The sequence below is a fragment of the Bos grunniens genome, chromosome 14 (assembly GCF_055505025.1).
Source record: "Bos grunniens cultivar Pamir isolate PY7600 chromosome 14, Bosgru_T2T1.0, whole genome shotgun sequence".
Taxonomy (NCBI): Eukaryota; Metazoa; Chordata; class Mammalia; order Artiodactyla; family Bovidae; genus Bos; species Bos grunniens.
Genome location: NC_141178.1, coordinates 67,539,506 through 67,553,959, shown reverse-complemented (window position 1 = coordinate 67,553,959; position 14,454 = coordinate 67,539,506). Strand labels below are relative to the sequence as shown.

The following is a 14,454-nucleotide window of genomic DNA, read 5'->3' as shown; positions in this document are numbered from 1 at the left end:
TCCAGAACAGTTAACCCCCTTCATGAAGTTTCACATGAGCTTGAAGCCAGATTTCCACAACATAGCAGATTTCCCGTACCGCTGGGTAATCCACACACAGGATTTACCCTCACCCCATCTCCCAGCCGCAAGGTTTCACAGGCTTTTGATAAACTTGTTTTGAATTTTGTTACCTGATTTACTAAAACTCAATTTTTACTCGATAATTTTCCTGTATTTCCTGTCTTTGTCCTGCTGTCCCCTAGACATGACATTAATATAACCTTTTATGGAGTTTATTTTTGTGCATATCTGTCTAGTCCAACTGAACAAGAAACCCTCTCAGAAGGACTTTTTATATCCAAAGAGACTAACACATAACACATCACAAAGTACCTCAAAAAGCGTTTCTTTAAATACTTAAAGATGCAATATACACATTGGGTTCAAATATATTCTAATTTCAAAGTCAGCTTGTTTTCCTTCTAATGGGCCATAGTCTTTGCATAGGACCAATTCATCAAACAGGAATCTTAGGAATCTTAAAGAAACCCTGGGGAGAAGTCCAGATCTTTTAGTTTATGAGACACGTCTGAGGCCCGGAGCAGTAAAGCGACTTGCCCAAGGTCAATTGTATGTGCTGGTCAGGAATATGCCATTACTTCTGGAAGAAACCCTGCCATAAAGAGAGCCGGTGAGCTGAAGCTGGGGAGGTAAGAGTGGGGCTGCACTATGGTAGAATCCTGAATGCCAGGCCTAAAGTTCACTTGGTAGGAAAGGATGCAGGATTATCCAATCAGCATTCTTGTAGATCAACATGGGAGGCGGCAGATGCGAGGTGGGAGACCAGTCTAAGTGGAAGCTGGGAGGGAGGGCCTGGACTTGGTGGGGTGTGTTTGCAGAGGGAAGGAAGGGAGAAGCACTGGGCTATGCAAAACGCACCAAAGCCTGGAAAATGGGACTCACCTGGGACGCAGTGGTCTCAGGAGTACATTTAAGCTAGGTGGGATAGAAATGCAGGTCCGCTGACCATTCGGACATCCTCCACGGCCCCAGAGCAGGGAGCTTAGTGGGTCGGAGTGCTCCCTCTGCACTCTTGGTTATGTCCCAGTATAAGCTCTACCAGCACCACTCAAGCCAGTGACCTCAGGCTAATGACTGACTGACTCTGAGCCTTAGTTTCCTCATCTGTAAAATGGGGCGATAACCCTTCCCTCCAGGGTTACAGGGAGGATTCGGTTAGGTGATATGTTTAAGGCACTTAGCCCTGAGCCTGGTGTGTGGCCAGCCATCAGTTCCCGGAGGCCTCGGTTCCCCTGAGCCCTGCAATTTCTCTCTCCTCACAGGAAACTTCAGCTGGGAGCAGTGTAGGAGTTGCTTCAGGCTGGACACTCCATGTTTGAAGTTCTATATATGGTGAGTGAGAAATTATCTTATTGTTTGGAGCTTGTGGTCATGTTTTAAACTTACTCAATTGGAAATTTATTAAAGGAACTAGCACTTTTTTTTAAATGCCATGTTCACACAATTGTCCCAGTCCTAAACCAGTCATATATGAAATGATTTCGCTACAATGTCTGGTGCAGTTTTCAAATGCTACTCACGGGCTCTTGGGTGATCTCAGATTAGGCTGGGGCTCCTGGGACTTCCCTAAGACTCTGCACTTCCAATACAGAGGGCACCGGTTCAATCCATGGTCTGGGAACTAAGATCCCATTTGCTTGGCAGTGTGGCCAAAAGATACAAAAAAGAAAGAAAAAAAGGCAGCCACAAAGACCCAGAGCAGCCAAAAATAAAATAAATACAGCAGTGAAAAAAAAAAAAGGACTGGGGTCCTGTAGGGAAAAGGGATGGAACCCTCACCATCTGTTTGCTCCCCTTTCATTTTTTGTATATTATTGGGTTTCTCAATAAGGCAAATAAAATTTCATTTCAAGAAAAGGCTTCACTTTTTGGGAAAATTCTTATAAAGGAAATTTAACAAATATAAGAGATTGATCATGACAACCAAGTGGTGGAAGATAAAAATAAGTTTTATATACAAAACTTCAAATTCGTTAATTGGTTGGACAAGTATATATGTTTCTGAGGAATAAAGAAGGAAAAAATGTTACAGGCTACAAATACTTTTCCATAGCAGGATGGTGTTTGCATTTTTCTAACTGGTATAAATGTCTACACCAATTTTCTGGAATTCTCTTTAGAGTTGGGGAAAATGCAAATTGAACCTTAGGCAAACAGTTCATGCTTGTCTCTATCTGTTTAGGAAACAAATTATTTCACAAAAGAACCACATTCCACGAGAAGTATGTTTGTTCTGGCTGAAACATCATCATTTCCTCAGGAAGTCTGATTCAGATAAAGCATCTAAGAAACTCAAAATTACTTAGTTTGTAGACAACTCAATGTCATACTCCTTTCTGAATTCCATGAGTGTTTCCAAAATTAATCCTGCCATTTTAGACTATGCTTTGAAATTCAAACATATGTTATTATTTCATGGCCATTACTGTCTATTAGATATCAAATCCAGTTATTACCTGCATTTTAGTGAATTTCTTTTTCACAAATGCATGTATCTTGTTTCTTTACAAAGGTTTCATTTTTATTTTTTCTTTTTAGTTTTAAAAGATTTCATTTTTAAATGTGGACTTGGAGTATATTTTTAGAACCTAAATAAATCAATAGAGAGGAGGAGAGGATGTGATTAAGAACTCTGAGCTTCTGGAAGCTCAGCGGTAAAGAATCCACCAGCCAATGCAGGAGATGCGGGTTCGATCCCTGATCCAGGAAAACCCCACAGACTGTGGAGCAACTAAGCCCATGTGCCACAACGGCGCGCAAGCCTGTGCTCTCCAAGAGAAGCCACAATGAGAGAGCAGCCCCCGCTCGCTGCAACTAGAGAAAAGCCAGCAACGAAGGAAGACCCAGCACAGCCATTAAATTAAAAGGGAGAACCCCCCACCCCAAGAATCCAGACTCTGGACCAAGATGACTGAACTATCCCAGCTCAGTCACTTACTATGATTTTCCACAGGCCACTTCACTTCTGTGCCTCATTTTACTTATTTGTAAAGTGGGATTAATAACTGTAGCTCTCTCATCAGGCTGAGAAAATTATGAGTTAATATTTTCATATATGTGAAGTGCTTGAAATAGTACCTGGTACACAGTGGGTGCTCAATAAATGCTAGCCGTTGTCAGCTCTTCTGGGTTTTCTAGTGTAGTCGCAGCATGCTTCGTAGGGTTTCATTGATTATTCTAGTTGATAAAAGGCTGCTGCTGTTGTTCAGTTGCCAAGACGCGTCTGACTCTTTGGGACCCCACGGACTGCAGCATGCCAGGTTTCCCTGTCCCGCCACTGTGAATAGACTAGTCCTTTTCACATAAATAGAATATAATCAATGACACTCAATTTAAAGACCCTGCTGGTCATAAGTCTACAGACTTTCAGGGCTGAAGGGACGACAGAGAACATCTTATTTAATATCTTTATTTTGTGGTTGAAGACCCCCAGGCCCAGGGGGCCGAAGGCACTTATGAAAGCCAGGCACGGAGCAAGGCAGAGAGCAGCCAGGATGTGGTTCCTTCCGACAGCGCTTTAGGCTCTCAGAAGGCTGCAGCAAAGTTTCCATTATGGCATCACTTATCATCGCACTGATAAGCCAGCTACTGGAGCAGTCCGTGCTCATCAGAATGACAAATAAGAGCATTTACATATTTGGAACTGTCAATACACAAAGTAAAGATAGGTAAGGAAACTGGTTTTGCTTTATACCTTCATCATATTCTTTACTATCCTGATAGAAATTCCTTGCAACTGGGTTGTTTTTATGTGTTTCCATTTCAAACATCCCTTGCAAAAAACATTTTTTTCTGTTTGCTTGTTTGTTAAAACTGTAATAAAAAATAGTCTGAAGGATTAGAAATAGAGAAGCCTGGCACCACCCAGCCTATACCACTGGAACCATTTACACCTCAGGTGGCACACACATACGACACACACAGATAATCAAAGTTTTATTTAAAATTACAGAACACTTAAAAATAAACAATATAATAGACTTGAATGTTTATTGGAACATAGAAAAATGCTTTCAAATACACTAAAACCTTCAAATTTACCCCAAAGTATGCTATGCAGCCAGTCGAAGTGCTTTGACAAGCATCACTCTCCACGGATGGCTGGGGTAGGAGGTAGGCTGCGGAGTCCCCTGCAGAGAGGGGGGTGTCCTAGTTGGACTGGCGACGTCTCTTCTTGTGGCTCTCAATCGCTCTTCTCAGCGCCTCATCCTGGATGAGGTCCGACATTCTCATGTCTACGTGGCTACAGCCGATTTTCGGGCAACTGTGAGAGATGAGAAAATCAAGTCAGGCCGCGTCACCTTAATGCATTCAGAATCAACTTCTCTCCATGCAAGAATGTAAGCGCACACTTTAAAAAAAAAATGAAAAATTCTTTCAATTCTATAGGGTTTTACAATTGTCAAAAGTTTCACACAGATGATTTCTCATAATCCCATAATAACCCCTCCCCCTCACCTTTTTCCCTCCAACCACGCCAGCCCCCACAACTGGTAACCACTGGTCTGTCCTCTCTGTGACTTTGCTTCTTTTTTGTTTTATTCACTAGTTTGTTCTATTTTTAGACTCTACAGATAAATTATATCACACAGTGTTTGTCTTTCTCTGACTAATTCCACTTAGCAGAATTACCCTCCAAGTCCATCCATGTTACCGCAAATGGCAAAATTTCATTCTTTTTTTATGGCTGAGTAGTATTTAAGTGTGGCAACCCACTCCAGTACTCTTGCCTGGAAAATCCCATGGATGGAGGAGCCTGGTAGGCTGCAGTCCATGGGGTCGGTAAGAGTCAGACACGACTGAGCGACTTCACTTTCACTTTTCACTTTCATGCACTGGAGGAGGAAATGGCAACCCACTCCAGTATTCTTGCCTGGAGAATCCCAGGGACGGGGGAGCCTGGTGGGCTGCCGTCTATGGGGTCGCACAGAGTCGGACACGGCTGAAGCGACTTAGCAGCAGCAGCAGCAGTATTTAAGTGTGGACATTTTACCAAAAAGGGGGTACATTTGAAAAATCAGGACTGATGTGCACTCATTCACTAGTTCAGAGTGCCTACCTAAGCCAGGGTCTGTCCAGCACTGGGCCGGGGGCAATGCCCACTTCATGGCACTCACTTTCCAGTGGAGGAGAGAAACCATTGCTAACCCACTGCATAGCGTCTTTAAGTGCCACAATGACTAAAAAAGCAGGGTCAAGGGAGAGAGTGTGAGCTGAGGGGCTTATCTAGCAGGGGTCAGGCATGGCTCGCTGGGGAGGGCTTATCTATTAATAGAACAAAGGCTGCATGTGGCCGGGGCTGGGGCAGCGGCATGTGTAGAAGTTGAGGAGGCAGCTGCTTGGTATAAGAGCAAGGTCAATGTGGCTGGAATGCCCAGGGCAAGAGGGAGGGCACTTGGAGATTTGACTGAAAGTGCGTGGGACTTTGGATTTTATTTTAAATATGAAAACCCTGGACGGGTTGAGATAGGGGAGTGATGAAATTTAGCTTACATTTAGAAAACATGATTCTGGCTGCTTGATGCGGACACAGGCGGAGAGGAAGCAGGGAAGTGAGGGGGTCATGCAGCAGCTGGGAGAGAAAGGGAAGCTTGGATGAGGGTGTAGCTTCTGGATACAGCCGGCAGTAGAACCCAGGGGGCTTGCTGATGGACCCAGTGTAGAGGGTAAAGCAAAGAGCTGAGCTTTGTTCAGAGTTTGGCTGGAGCTGAAGGGCCTTGGTGGTACCCTTTATCTCCATGGAAACAACTGGAAAACTAGGTTGGGATGGAATCAGGCAGGAGTCCTGGCTGCTACATATTCTCTCTGAAATGCCCACCAGTCCTCAGTGGAGAGGCTGAGTGGGCTGATGGAGACTCAGGGGAAGAGCTGCGGCTGAAGAAATCAGTGGGTGAGTCATGGTTCTGTTTAGATGTGGTCTCCTCTGAAGGCAGTGGGCTGGATGAAGTCACTTGATTTCTTCTCAACATGAACCAGACTTGGGTAGAGTAGAGCACCCAGTTTTGAAGTCAAAACCGACCTAGGTCTCCACCGCTTACTTGCTTGTTATGAGACCACCAGCAGCTCACTTTGACTTTTGGAGCCTCTGCATCCTCAGATTTACAGGGCTCCAGGCAACACAGTGCTCAGTAGCAGTCATTCCCTTCCCTGCCTATAGCTTGCGTACCTCCAACACAGACACGTGTGCATTCGTGCGCTCATCTGACCCTCCTATGCGAGTGGCCCTATGAAGGGTTCGAAGCATCCAGCTGTAAAATACAAATACAGGTTCCTGCCCTACACAGAGCTCTGGCCCAGTGATCTGAGACAACCCTCCAAAAAGCACAGATCAAAAATAACAAAAACAAGACAAAAGCTATAAACCAGAAGGGGAAGAAAGCCGATCATGTGAGGTCTAATCTGTCCAGTAGTAGAGGGCTCAACTGTGTAACACAGAAGAGAAACTTTTTCTTGGTCTTGATTTCTGGACCAAGGCATCTTTCTATGAGAAGAGCATGAATCAATGTAATGAATAATATGCCTGCTAACAATATTTATATTTACTGAAATGGGTCCTGTATGGTCAGGTACTTGTAAAATGTGAGGCTAGAAAGGTGACCATGTGAAAGAGGATGGGGGTGACTGGACCAGGTATGATGACTTGGCTTTGTGTCAGGGGGTGGCTTGGAGGTGCTTGAGAAGAGCTTTACACTGGTTTAAAACACCCTGAGGTCTCAGAGTGAGTTTTTTCTTTCAGTATGAAAGTCAATAAGCTGAGATTATGAAAAGACGCTTTCCTGACTTTGGAAAAGGCGTTTCTCACCACTTGATCTTCTGCGACATGGAGATGCAGCTTGAACTCGGTGCCTGAGATGACCCTTAAGCTGATGCTTATAACCCATCTGATCATCTGCTCTGACTGCCCTGCCTGACTGGAGTCTCCCCCCACCCCACCCCTGCCCCCCTCCCCAGGACAAAGTCTTTAACACCAATAGCCAGACAGTGAATAAGCTGCTTTAGGGAAGTGGAGAGTGAGGTGGGGAGGACTTCCTGATGACATCAGTGGTTTTAGTCAGTAAATGAGAGCATTCTGAGAATGTGTGATGGGATTAACCACACCACTCAGCTGCAGAGCTGGCTGCACATCATCCCAGGGCTACCCTTGTCAGACAAAGAGGTCTGAGCTCATTTAGGGGATTAACTCGGGGGACAGAGGCATTAACCCAAAAATCCTCTTGAGGGGAGCCAGACAGCCTAGAGACACAAATACAGGCTCAGGAGTAAATGAGAGCTGGGCTCCAGCCTCCTGGCTGTGACACTCTGGGCAAGTGACACCAGTAATGGGCCTCAGGCTCTTCCTCTAAGAAGGTGGAGCATATAGGGCTGTCATGAGGAATGAGTGGGACGCCGCGTGACAAGGGTCCAGGAATCCACTCAGGTGCTCGGTAAGCCGGTTCCTGCTCTAGGACACTACTTCTGTTCTCAAGAAGCTTGCGGAGCAGAGCCAGACCCACCTACAGTGCTGGTGGGAGGCCGACATGCCACAACGCAGAGGTGCCGTGGGAGCATGGGACAGGGCACTCTGCAGCAAGAATGGGGGTCCTGGGAAGGCTTCTTGGAGGAGAGGTTGATACAGGAGAACCTCGTTTCTCACCCCATCTCAAATAAACACACACCAGTTTCTAAACTGAAGAGGAAAAGACAAGGTTCATAATCACATGATACTGAATCAAGGCGCTCCTCTGGAGAGAGAACACTCTAAGCACAGTGCATCCGTCCCCACGACATCCTGGTGAGCTAGATAGGTGTGGCCACACCAGTCTAAGCCCTCGCGTCATCACTGTGCAGGAGTCAAGCCCACAGGCCTGGGAGGAGACGCTGGGTCCTGAACTTGGGTCACTGACAGGGCAGAACATTCCAGCGCAGCAGCGGGCAAGCGTGTGTCTACTGAACAAAGGGCCTGGGTCTCAGGGGTCCCAGAGGCTGTGGGGAACCTTGACCTCAGCATTAGCACACACGTACAGGATTCTGGGTCTTACGAGTTCCTGGATTTGGGCCCAAGCATTCCAGGGTCCACCCAGCTCTAGAAAGCAGGTCTGGAAATCTGAGCAGGATGGATTCTCATCATACCTAAACCCAGAGGGTAACTCGAGCCTACATCCTCTGCGTCTGAAACGATGTGTCACTAAGCAGTGAGGTAAGTAATACAAACATGAACAGTCTCGACCTCAGTAACCCGGCTGCTATTTGTTTAGCGCTCTGTAAGCCAAAAAAAGAGCTTTCTTCTAAGTGGTTTGCTTCTCTACTGCCAAGAAATATGCTGGTGCAGACCTAGACTGGAATTCCCCACTGTTCCTTTGATCCTCAAATACTGTGAGATGTTGCTCTTTTCATTTTACAGATGAAGAAACTGAGACTCTGAGAGGTCAATGGTTGGTTCATGGTTAAAATAGGGCCTCTAAGCACATTGCTGGAGTTCTGCTACTCAACGACACCTTTCTGTTCAACCTAACTGTCCTCTCCACACTCTTAAATGTGACTGTTTGCTAATACAGTCTCTGTTCTTAAATCAGAAAGCAAAGAAATGACTATGGATAACTGGAAGTATCTCATATATGTGAAAATCATGTGAAGATAATAAACAGACTGATTATTCAGAGATCTGCTTTAGGAAATTATTTTAACTAACAGTATTTAGTTAGGGCTAAAGTCTCAGCCGTTTTATTCTGACTTAAGCCCATGCAGAGAGATGTATTAAGAGGCCTCATGGACAGGAAAAGGGAGTCAGTGCTAGTAACACAGTGTACCTGGGACTCCTGTCTAACAAATCAGAGTTGGAACCAACAAGGAGGAAGAACTGAGAAACTGGGATTTCTCAAACCGGATGTGTCACGGACATTTTCAAACAAAGGGAACCCAGACGTGCTCATCGCCCAAACATGCGTCCTGGGAGATGACACTAATTCATACTTCATCAGGAACCTCTGGGGTAGGCTTTGAAGAGGCCCTGGATTCCAACCTGCTGCCAAATGCAGTGTAGCTCATCCTCAAGGCCCTGTCAACCACCCCCCTCCCCACTGGCTCCTGTGAAGCTCAACTCTCTAGTCTCTCTTCCCCTCTCTCCCAGCTACGTCTCAGACTGCTTTGTTGGAATCTTCTTCCTCTGACTGCCCTTTCAGAATGGCAGAATGCTTTTTTTTGTGGGCCTCCATCAGGTGCTCTGGGAACACAGTAAGCAGAGCAGAGCTGCATCCTGGCTTCGCGTTGCTCAGAGCCAGGCCAGGGTCCCATCCTTGGGGGCTCTCGGTTGCCTGTCACATCTGGTCCAGAGCTGCACCTGGCAGATGTGTGGGTCTGACTCTTCTGTATCAATAACCTGTCAATCAACATCCCACTCAGAGTTTCTCCAGAGGTCAAACACCCACATTTTCTGCACCTCCTGGATACTTCCAAACGGCTGCGTTGCTAGGGACCTCAAACTTAGCATGACCCTCTTATCGTCCTTCCTAAATGCATTCCTCTTACAGGCTCTCCGTTGGCTAATGACATCACCATCCTTCTAGACACCCCATTTAGGCATGTCAGTCATTCTTCCACTTGTTCCCTCCCGCTTTTGTTTTCTGTCCATCGTACTCCACAATCATCTTCTCCTCAATGCCCTTCCACCTATGACTCTGGTCTCAATCCCAGCTCTCATGACCTATAACTTAACTACTGCCACAGCATCCTAACTGACATCTTCACCCCAGGCCTTTGTTCATTCATCCCTTAAATTGCTACTGGAGTAACTTCCTAAAACCCGGGTTGACTCGCATATTCCTTCAAAACCCTACAGAACAATGATGGCAAGAAAGACGAGGAGGACGGGATAATGTTTACTTACCACATGACAGGTGCTCTCAGTGCTTTCTGTATATCTTATCCAAATTTCAAACATACACTGAGGCAATTTACAGCTATGACCATCAATTTATACATGAGAAAACTAATGAAATCATAACATTTAACGTCCTCTGAGATGAGTACAGAATGGAGAGAATTTACATACACCACTCCCCTCTTACTACAGCCCAGAGCATCCTTCCCATCACCCTCTAACAAACAATAGTTGCACCTGTATCTACTTTTCCCTAAGTGGAACAGACTCTGAATGTGGTGAGCCTCTTGGCTGGAAAGACTCTTCTTCACCCTTTCTGAAATCCTTTCCATTTTTCAAGGCCCAGCAAAAATACTACCTTTGCTGTAAACCTCCCAGACGTCCTCCTCTTGGACTTCACTGTATTACTAAGCTATGAGGATCTGCAGTGTTCACGGAATCTGTGTCCAACTTATAGAAAAGCATGGCAGGAAAATACCCACACTTTCTAAACGCCGGGTGTTGCTCAAGTGCTTCCGAATGTCATTTACAATTCAGAAAAGGCAAAGGACATTAGAAAGTCAAAGTATGTAATCAAGAAGATGTGTTTCAGTGCAAGCCTGTTCTGGAGTCGCTCCCATCCCTCCTGGGACTTGGGAAAAATGTGCTTTGTTATCAGTACCTGTCCTTTCCAAATCTGACTTGAGGAGAATATCACAGACTTTAAGGAAGAAGAGCTGTGAAACAGATCTGGGAAGGCCTATTCTTAGCAGTTATATTAACAAATTAAAATTTTGCTTTTCAGAGAATAAACATAGGAAAAAAAAAAAAGACACAGAAGGCTTAGACATCCAAAAACAAAGAAAATTACACTCACAGGGAAAATGGAAGGTTCCCTGGGGAAATGGGACGTTTCAATTGTAAGGTGGAAAGTCAAAACAGACAAAAATGTACTCAGACAATCTCGATTTTGCAACCATTAGGCAGGTTTTCTAGAATAAATAGGGCAAATAACTTGACTGAATAACCATTAAGATATCTACAGTCACAAATGCCCTATCTCTAAGTCCACACCCAGATGAGGAGTGGTGGGGAATTCCAATTTAGGTCTGGACCAGCAAATTTCTAGATGATGGAGAAGCAAAGCCACACATCAAAGGGACTGTTATCAAAGGTCCATTGAGAACTGGTCACACCTGCAATTCCATTCCTTCAACAAATCTGTGATAAGAGCACAAGAAATGCCAACCAAGTCAAAGCCAGGCTAGCCAACTCAGGCTTCTATGTCGTTGCAGGAACAGAGCTGTGTGTGTGTTTGTGCATGAAAGGGGTTAAAAAAAATACATATATATATGTATATATACATATATATATATATACATGTAAAAGATTCTCTAAACATTCCAATTAAAAAGAAAATTTCTCATTGAAGTCATCCATGAATTTACTTAAACTATTCGTGAAGTTATTGATGTAATTAAAGATATGAAAGCTTTTCCCAGACAATCAAATCTTGATCATCAAGACCAACAGAAGCCAAGACTTCTCTGGTGGTCCAATGGTTAAGACATCACACTTCCACAGCAGGTGGCACGGGGTCTGGGAACTAAGATCCCACATGCCATGAGGCACAGCACCCACCCCCCCAAAAAAAAAGACCAGTGGATATGAATTCTTAGAATGACAACTTGATACTTCTTTAAACAAACTATCTGTATTGCAAAATGCAAAAAAAAAATTTTTTTTTAAACCATTCCTTCTCATTTGAGTTAGGACATAATAGAAAGGGGAAAAGAAATCTCTCAGCATCACAATTCTCCTTTATTTCTTTCAGGCTACAGCACACACAGGGCTTTCCAAGTGGTGCTAGTAGTAAAGAACCTGCCTGCCAATGCAGGAGATATAAGAGATGCGGGTTCAATCCTGGGGTCGGGAAGATCCCCTGGAGGAGGGCATGGCAACCCACTCCAGTATTCTTGCCTGGAGAACCCCAAGGACAGAGGAGCCTGGCACGCTGAGGCCCATAGGGTCACAGAGTCGGACATGACTGAAGCGACTTAGAACACACAGCACACACAAAATTATAAAAATTCCTGTTATCTAATGATGAGAATTACATCCAGCTCCCTTTTCTTGTATTTTGAAGGTGTGTTTGAAGCTCCTTCAGCTTCTTCCCGAACAGATTACTAATTTTTCCCCTCATGTGTTGTGTTTCCTGAAAACCGGCTTCCATGTTTACACTATCCCCCTGGGCGAATGGACTTCAGGGGAGGTTTAAGCAGCTTTCCCTCCAGCATGAACACACTGCTTGGGACTGACCACCCCTGGGAAGGGCCACTTCCCTTCCTGCAGCAACTCACCAGGTCTTTTTCTTCCGCTTGTGCTTGGACTCAATCATGCGAACAATGGCTTCCTCTTCATAGGTGTGGCCACACACTTTATTTTTCACTGGTTTCTTCATTTCCAACTGTAATCAAGAAGACATTAGACTTTCAGGAATGATGATGACCAGCTTCCAGTAACTTCTTCAAGTCACCAATTATTTGGCACTGCTGTCGCCTAGACCTGGGGCTTCCGAGGTTTAACCTCCCCATCTCGTGGCTCTACGTAACTCAGGGCAGAGGGCCGTAGCAGAAAATGCAGGGAGACCAGAGGCCTCAAAGGCACCTGGCCAGTGGGGCAGGGATATACTCGTAGATGCCTAAGGATATCGTGGACTGCAAACTCTTTCCCAGGTCTCCTCCTGGACCCTCATCACTTTCCTTTCCTCCCTCGTCAACTCCAGACAGGAAATAAAGTCAGAAAGCAAATGGGAACTTTTTGCCTCCATGAAGCAAAGTGCTTACAGTACCTGTGTAATGGGGCAGATGAAGTTGGTCTGACTTTGAGTCACAATCATATCTTCATCAACTCCTTCTGTGATGTCAACCTCTCTGTCTGATTGAAGACCATCTAGAGGAGAGAAGGGAAGCTGGTGAGTCTTGTTGCTCTAATGTGCCAAAGACAGGAAGGGTGGGAGGAAGGAGATTGACAGATTTTCAGGGTCTCTTTGATGTGCACCCTGTGCTAGGCGCTAGGATGCATATTAACTCTTTTGCAGCGGGAGGTGGGGCTCTGCCCATGTTTGGTAAGGAAATAAACTTGGAGCAGTGAAATAACTTTTTCAGAGTCACCGAGAATGATTCTGTCGGGGAGGACTGTTCAGTCATCAGGAATGTGGCTTTGGAGTCAGAAGGACTTGATTATCTCTGTCACTTCCAGCTGTGAGACCTCGGGCTAGAAGGTCTTTGTTTTTTAACTTCTCTACTTTATAACTTTATTGCAAAGATTAAGAGGTGAAGAATTCCGTGTGTTCTGCACAGCTCAAAGACACATTCAATAAATGGTAATTACTGTTGGATAGTACAAGGATTCTCAAATTTTGAGCTTAGAACCCTTCTGTACTTTTAGAAATTACTGAGGACGCCAACACACTTTTAAAATGTAGGTTATGTTTATCAAGATTTGCCATGTTAGACATTATTAAGACTGAGGAATTTTAAAATACATATTTATTAATTCATTTAAAAATAACAACCACATGACAAGCTAACATAAATGATATCTAAAAAAATTAAAAATAATTGTATTTTCCAGGGTAACAAAAAAGTTAGAGATATTTTTGAAAATATCTTTAATATGTGACTTAATAGAAGACAGCTGGGCTTTGATACCTGGGCATACATCTAGTCTGTTGTGACATTGCATCACGCAGCCTTGGGAAAAATTCACTTATGAAAAGAAAGAGGGTGAAAAGGGCACATGACATCTTAGTATTATTATGAAGATAGTGTTGACCTCATGGGTACCCTGAAAGGCTCCCCGAGTACCCACAGGGCTCCTGGCCCACACTTTGGGAACTGCTGAGCGAGCGTGTGGTAGGGTTGACTTTGAGTGTCCCGTATGTGATTCTGAAATGTATGTACTTTTCATGGCCCCTGCCCTTCAGCAAGGGAAACTAGGTAATACGTGACATTTGACTGGGGGTGCTGACAGAATCTCACATGAAAGCCTTTCTTTTTGGAGAAGGGAACTTGTCATTTTGCACAGAAATCAAAGATCAGTAGTGTTTTAAACACAAGTATGACAGTGTAGTCGTTCTTCCTCCTTTTCTCCTTTTTCTCTTCCTTTCCTCCTTTCATTCTGGGAAAATAATACAGATGTTAAAAATTGCCTTGCTTTTAACGTGTGAGGGAAATCCTTTTCTTAAGCTGAGATGGTTCTGCACAACTTTTAGTTCCTAGAACTGCGGGCCCTGGCCTTCCCCTTCTGCCAGATACAGTGTCTGCTGGAAAAGCACCCCTGGGGACAGGAGAGGGCTGCAGAGCCCCTGCTCAAAGTCACCCAGTGAACTCACGGCTGAAACCCAGGCATTCTGCCCCCAATTATTCTGGTTTTTCTGGTGGGGGTTTCTCTTTGCTTTAGTGACTGCTGCTATTTATATGCCAGCTTGTTGTATTTTCTTAGACAGATGTCCCCCAAACAGCTCTTACTCCTTGAAGAAGGCAAGAGGGACG

At 44.7% G+C, this 14,454-nt stretch overlaps 1 protein-coding gene and 1 long non-coding RNA gene across 18 annotated transcripts in view; one reads left to right on the top strand and one right to left on the bottom strand.

Annotated features, from left to right (window-relative positions):
* Positions 1 to 555: 555 nt before the first annotated feature.
* On the top strand, positions 556 to 6,984 carry LOC147359604 (uncharacterized). 3 transcript variants are annotated; one of them, XR_015140965.1, is made up of 3 exons: positions 556 to 692; positions 1,326 to 1,395; positions 6,800 to 6,984. It is a non-coding gene; the product is annotated as an uncharacterized LOC147359604 (long non-coding RNA). The 3 variants fall into 3 exon arrangements; XR_015140964.1 differs by lacking the exon at positions 6,800 to 6,984 and adding an exon at positions 2,602 to 3,134; XR_015140966.1 differs by lacking the exons at positions 556 to 692; positions 6,800 to 6,984 and adding exons at positions 853 to 982; positions 2,602 to 2,726.
* Positions 3,987 to 14,454, bottom strand: part of NSMCE2 (NSE2 SUMO ligase component of SMC5/6 complex) — a 236,726-nt gene continuing 226,258 nt past the window's right edge. For all 15 annotated transcript variants that reach the window (XR_015140963.1, XM_086337192.1, XM_086337190.1 and 12 more), the window contains 3 exons: positions 12,750 to 12,850; positions 12,259 to 12,365; positions 3,987 to 4,327 (listed from right to left, as the gene is read on the bottom strand). Coding sequence is in view for 14 of the 15 variants with exons in the window: in XM_086337192.1 (XP_086193318.1) it covers positions 4,213 to 4,327; positions 12,259 to 12,365; positions 12,750 to 12,850 (323 nt within the window). In the remaining variant the exon portion in view is untranslated. The remainder of the gene's footprint in view (positions 4,328 to 12,258; positions 12,366 to 12,749; positions 12,851 to 14,454) is intronic.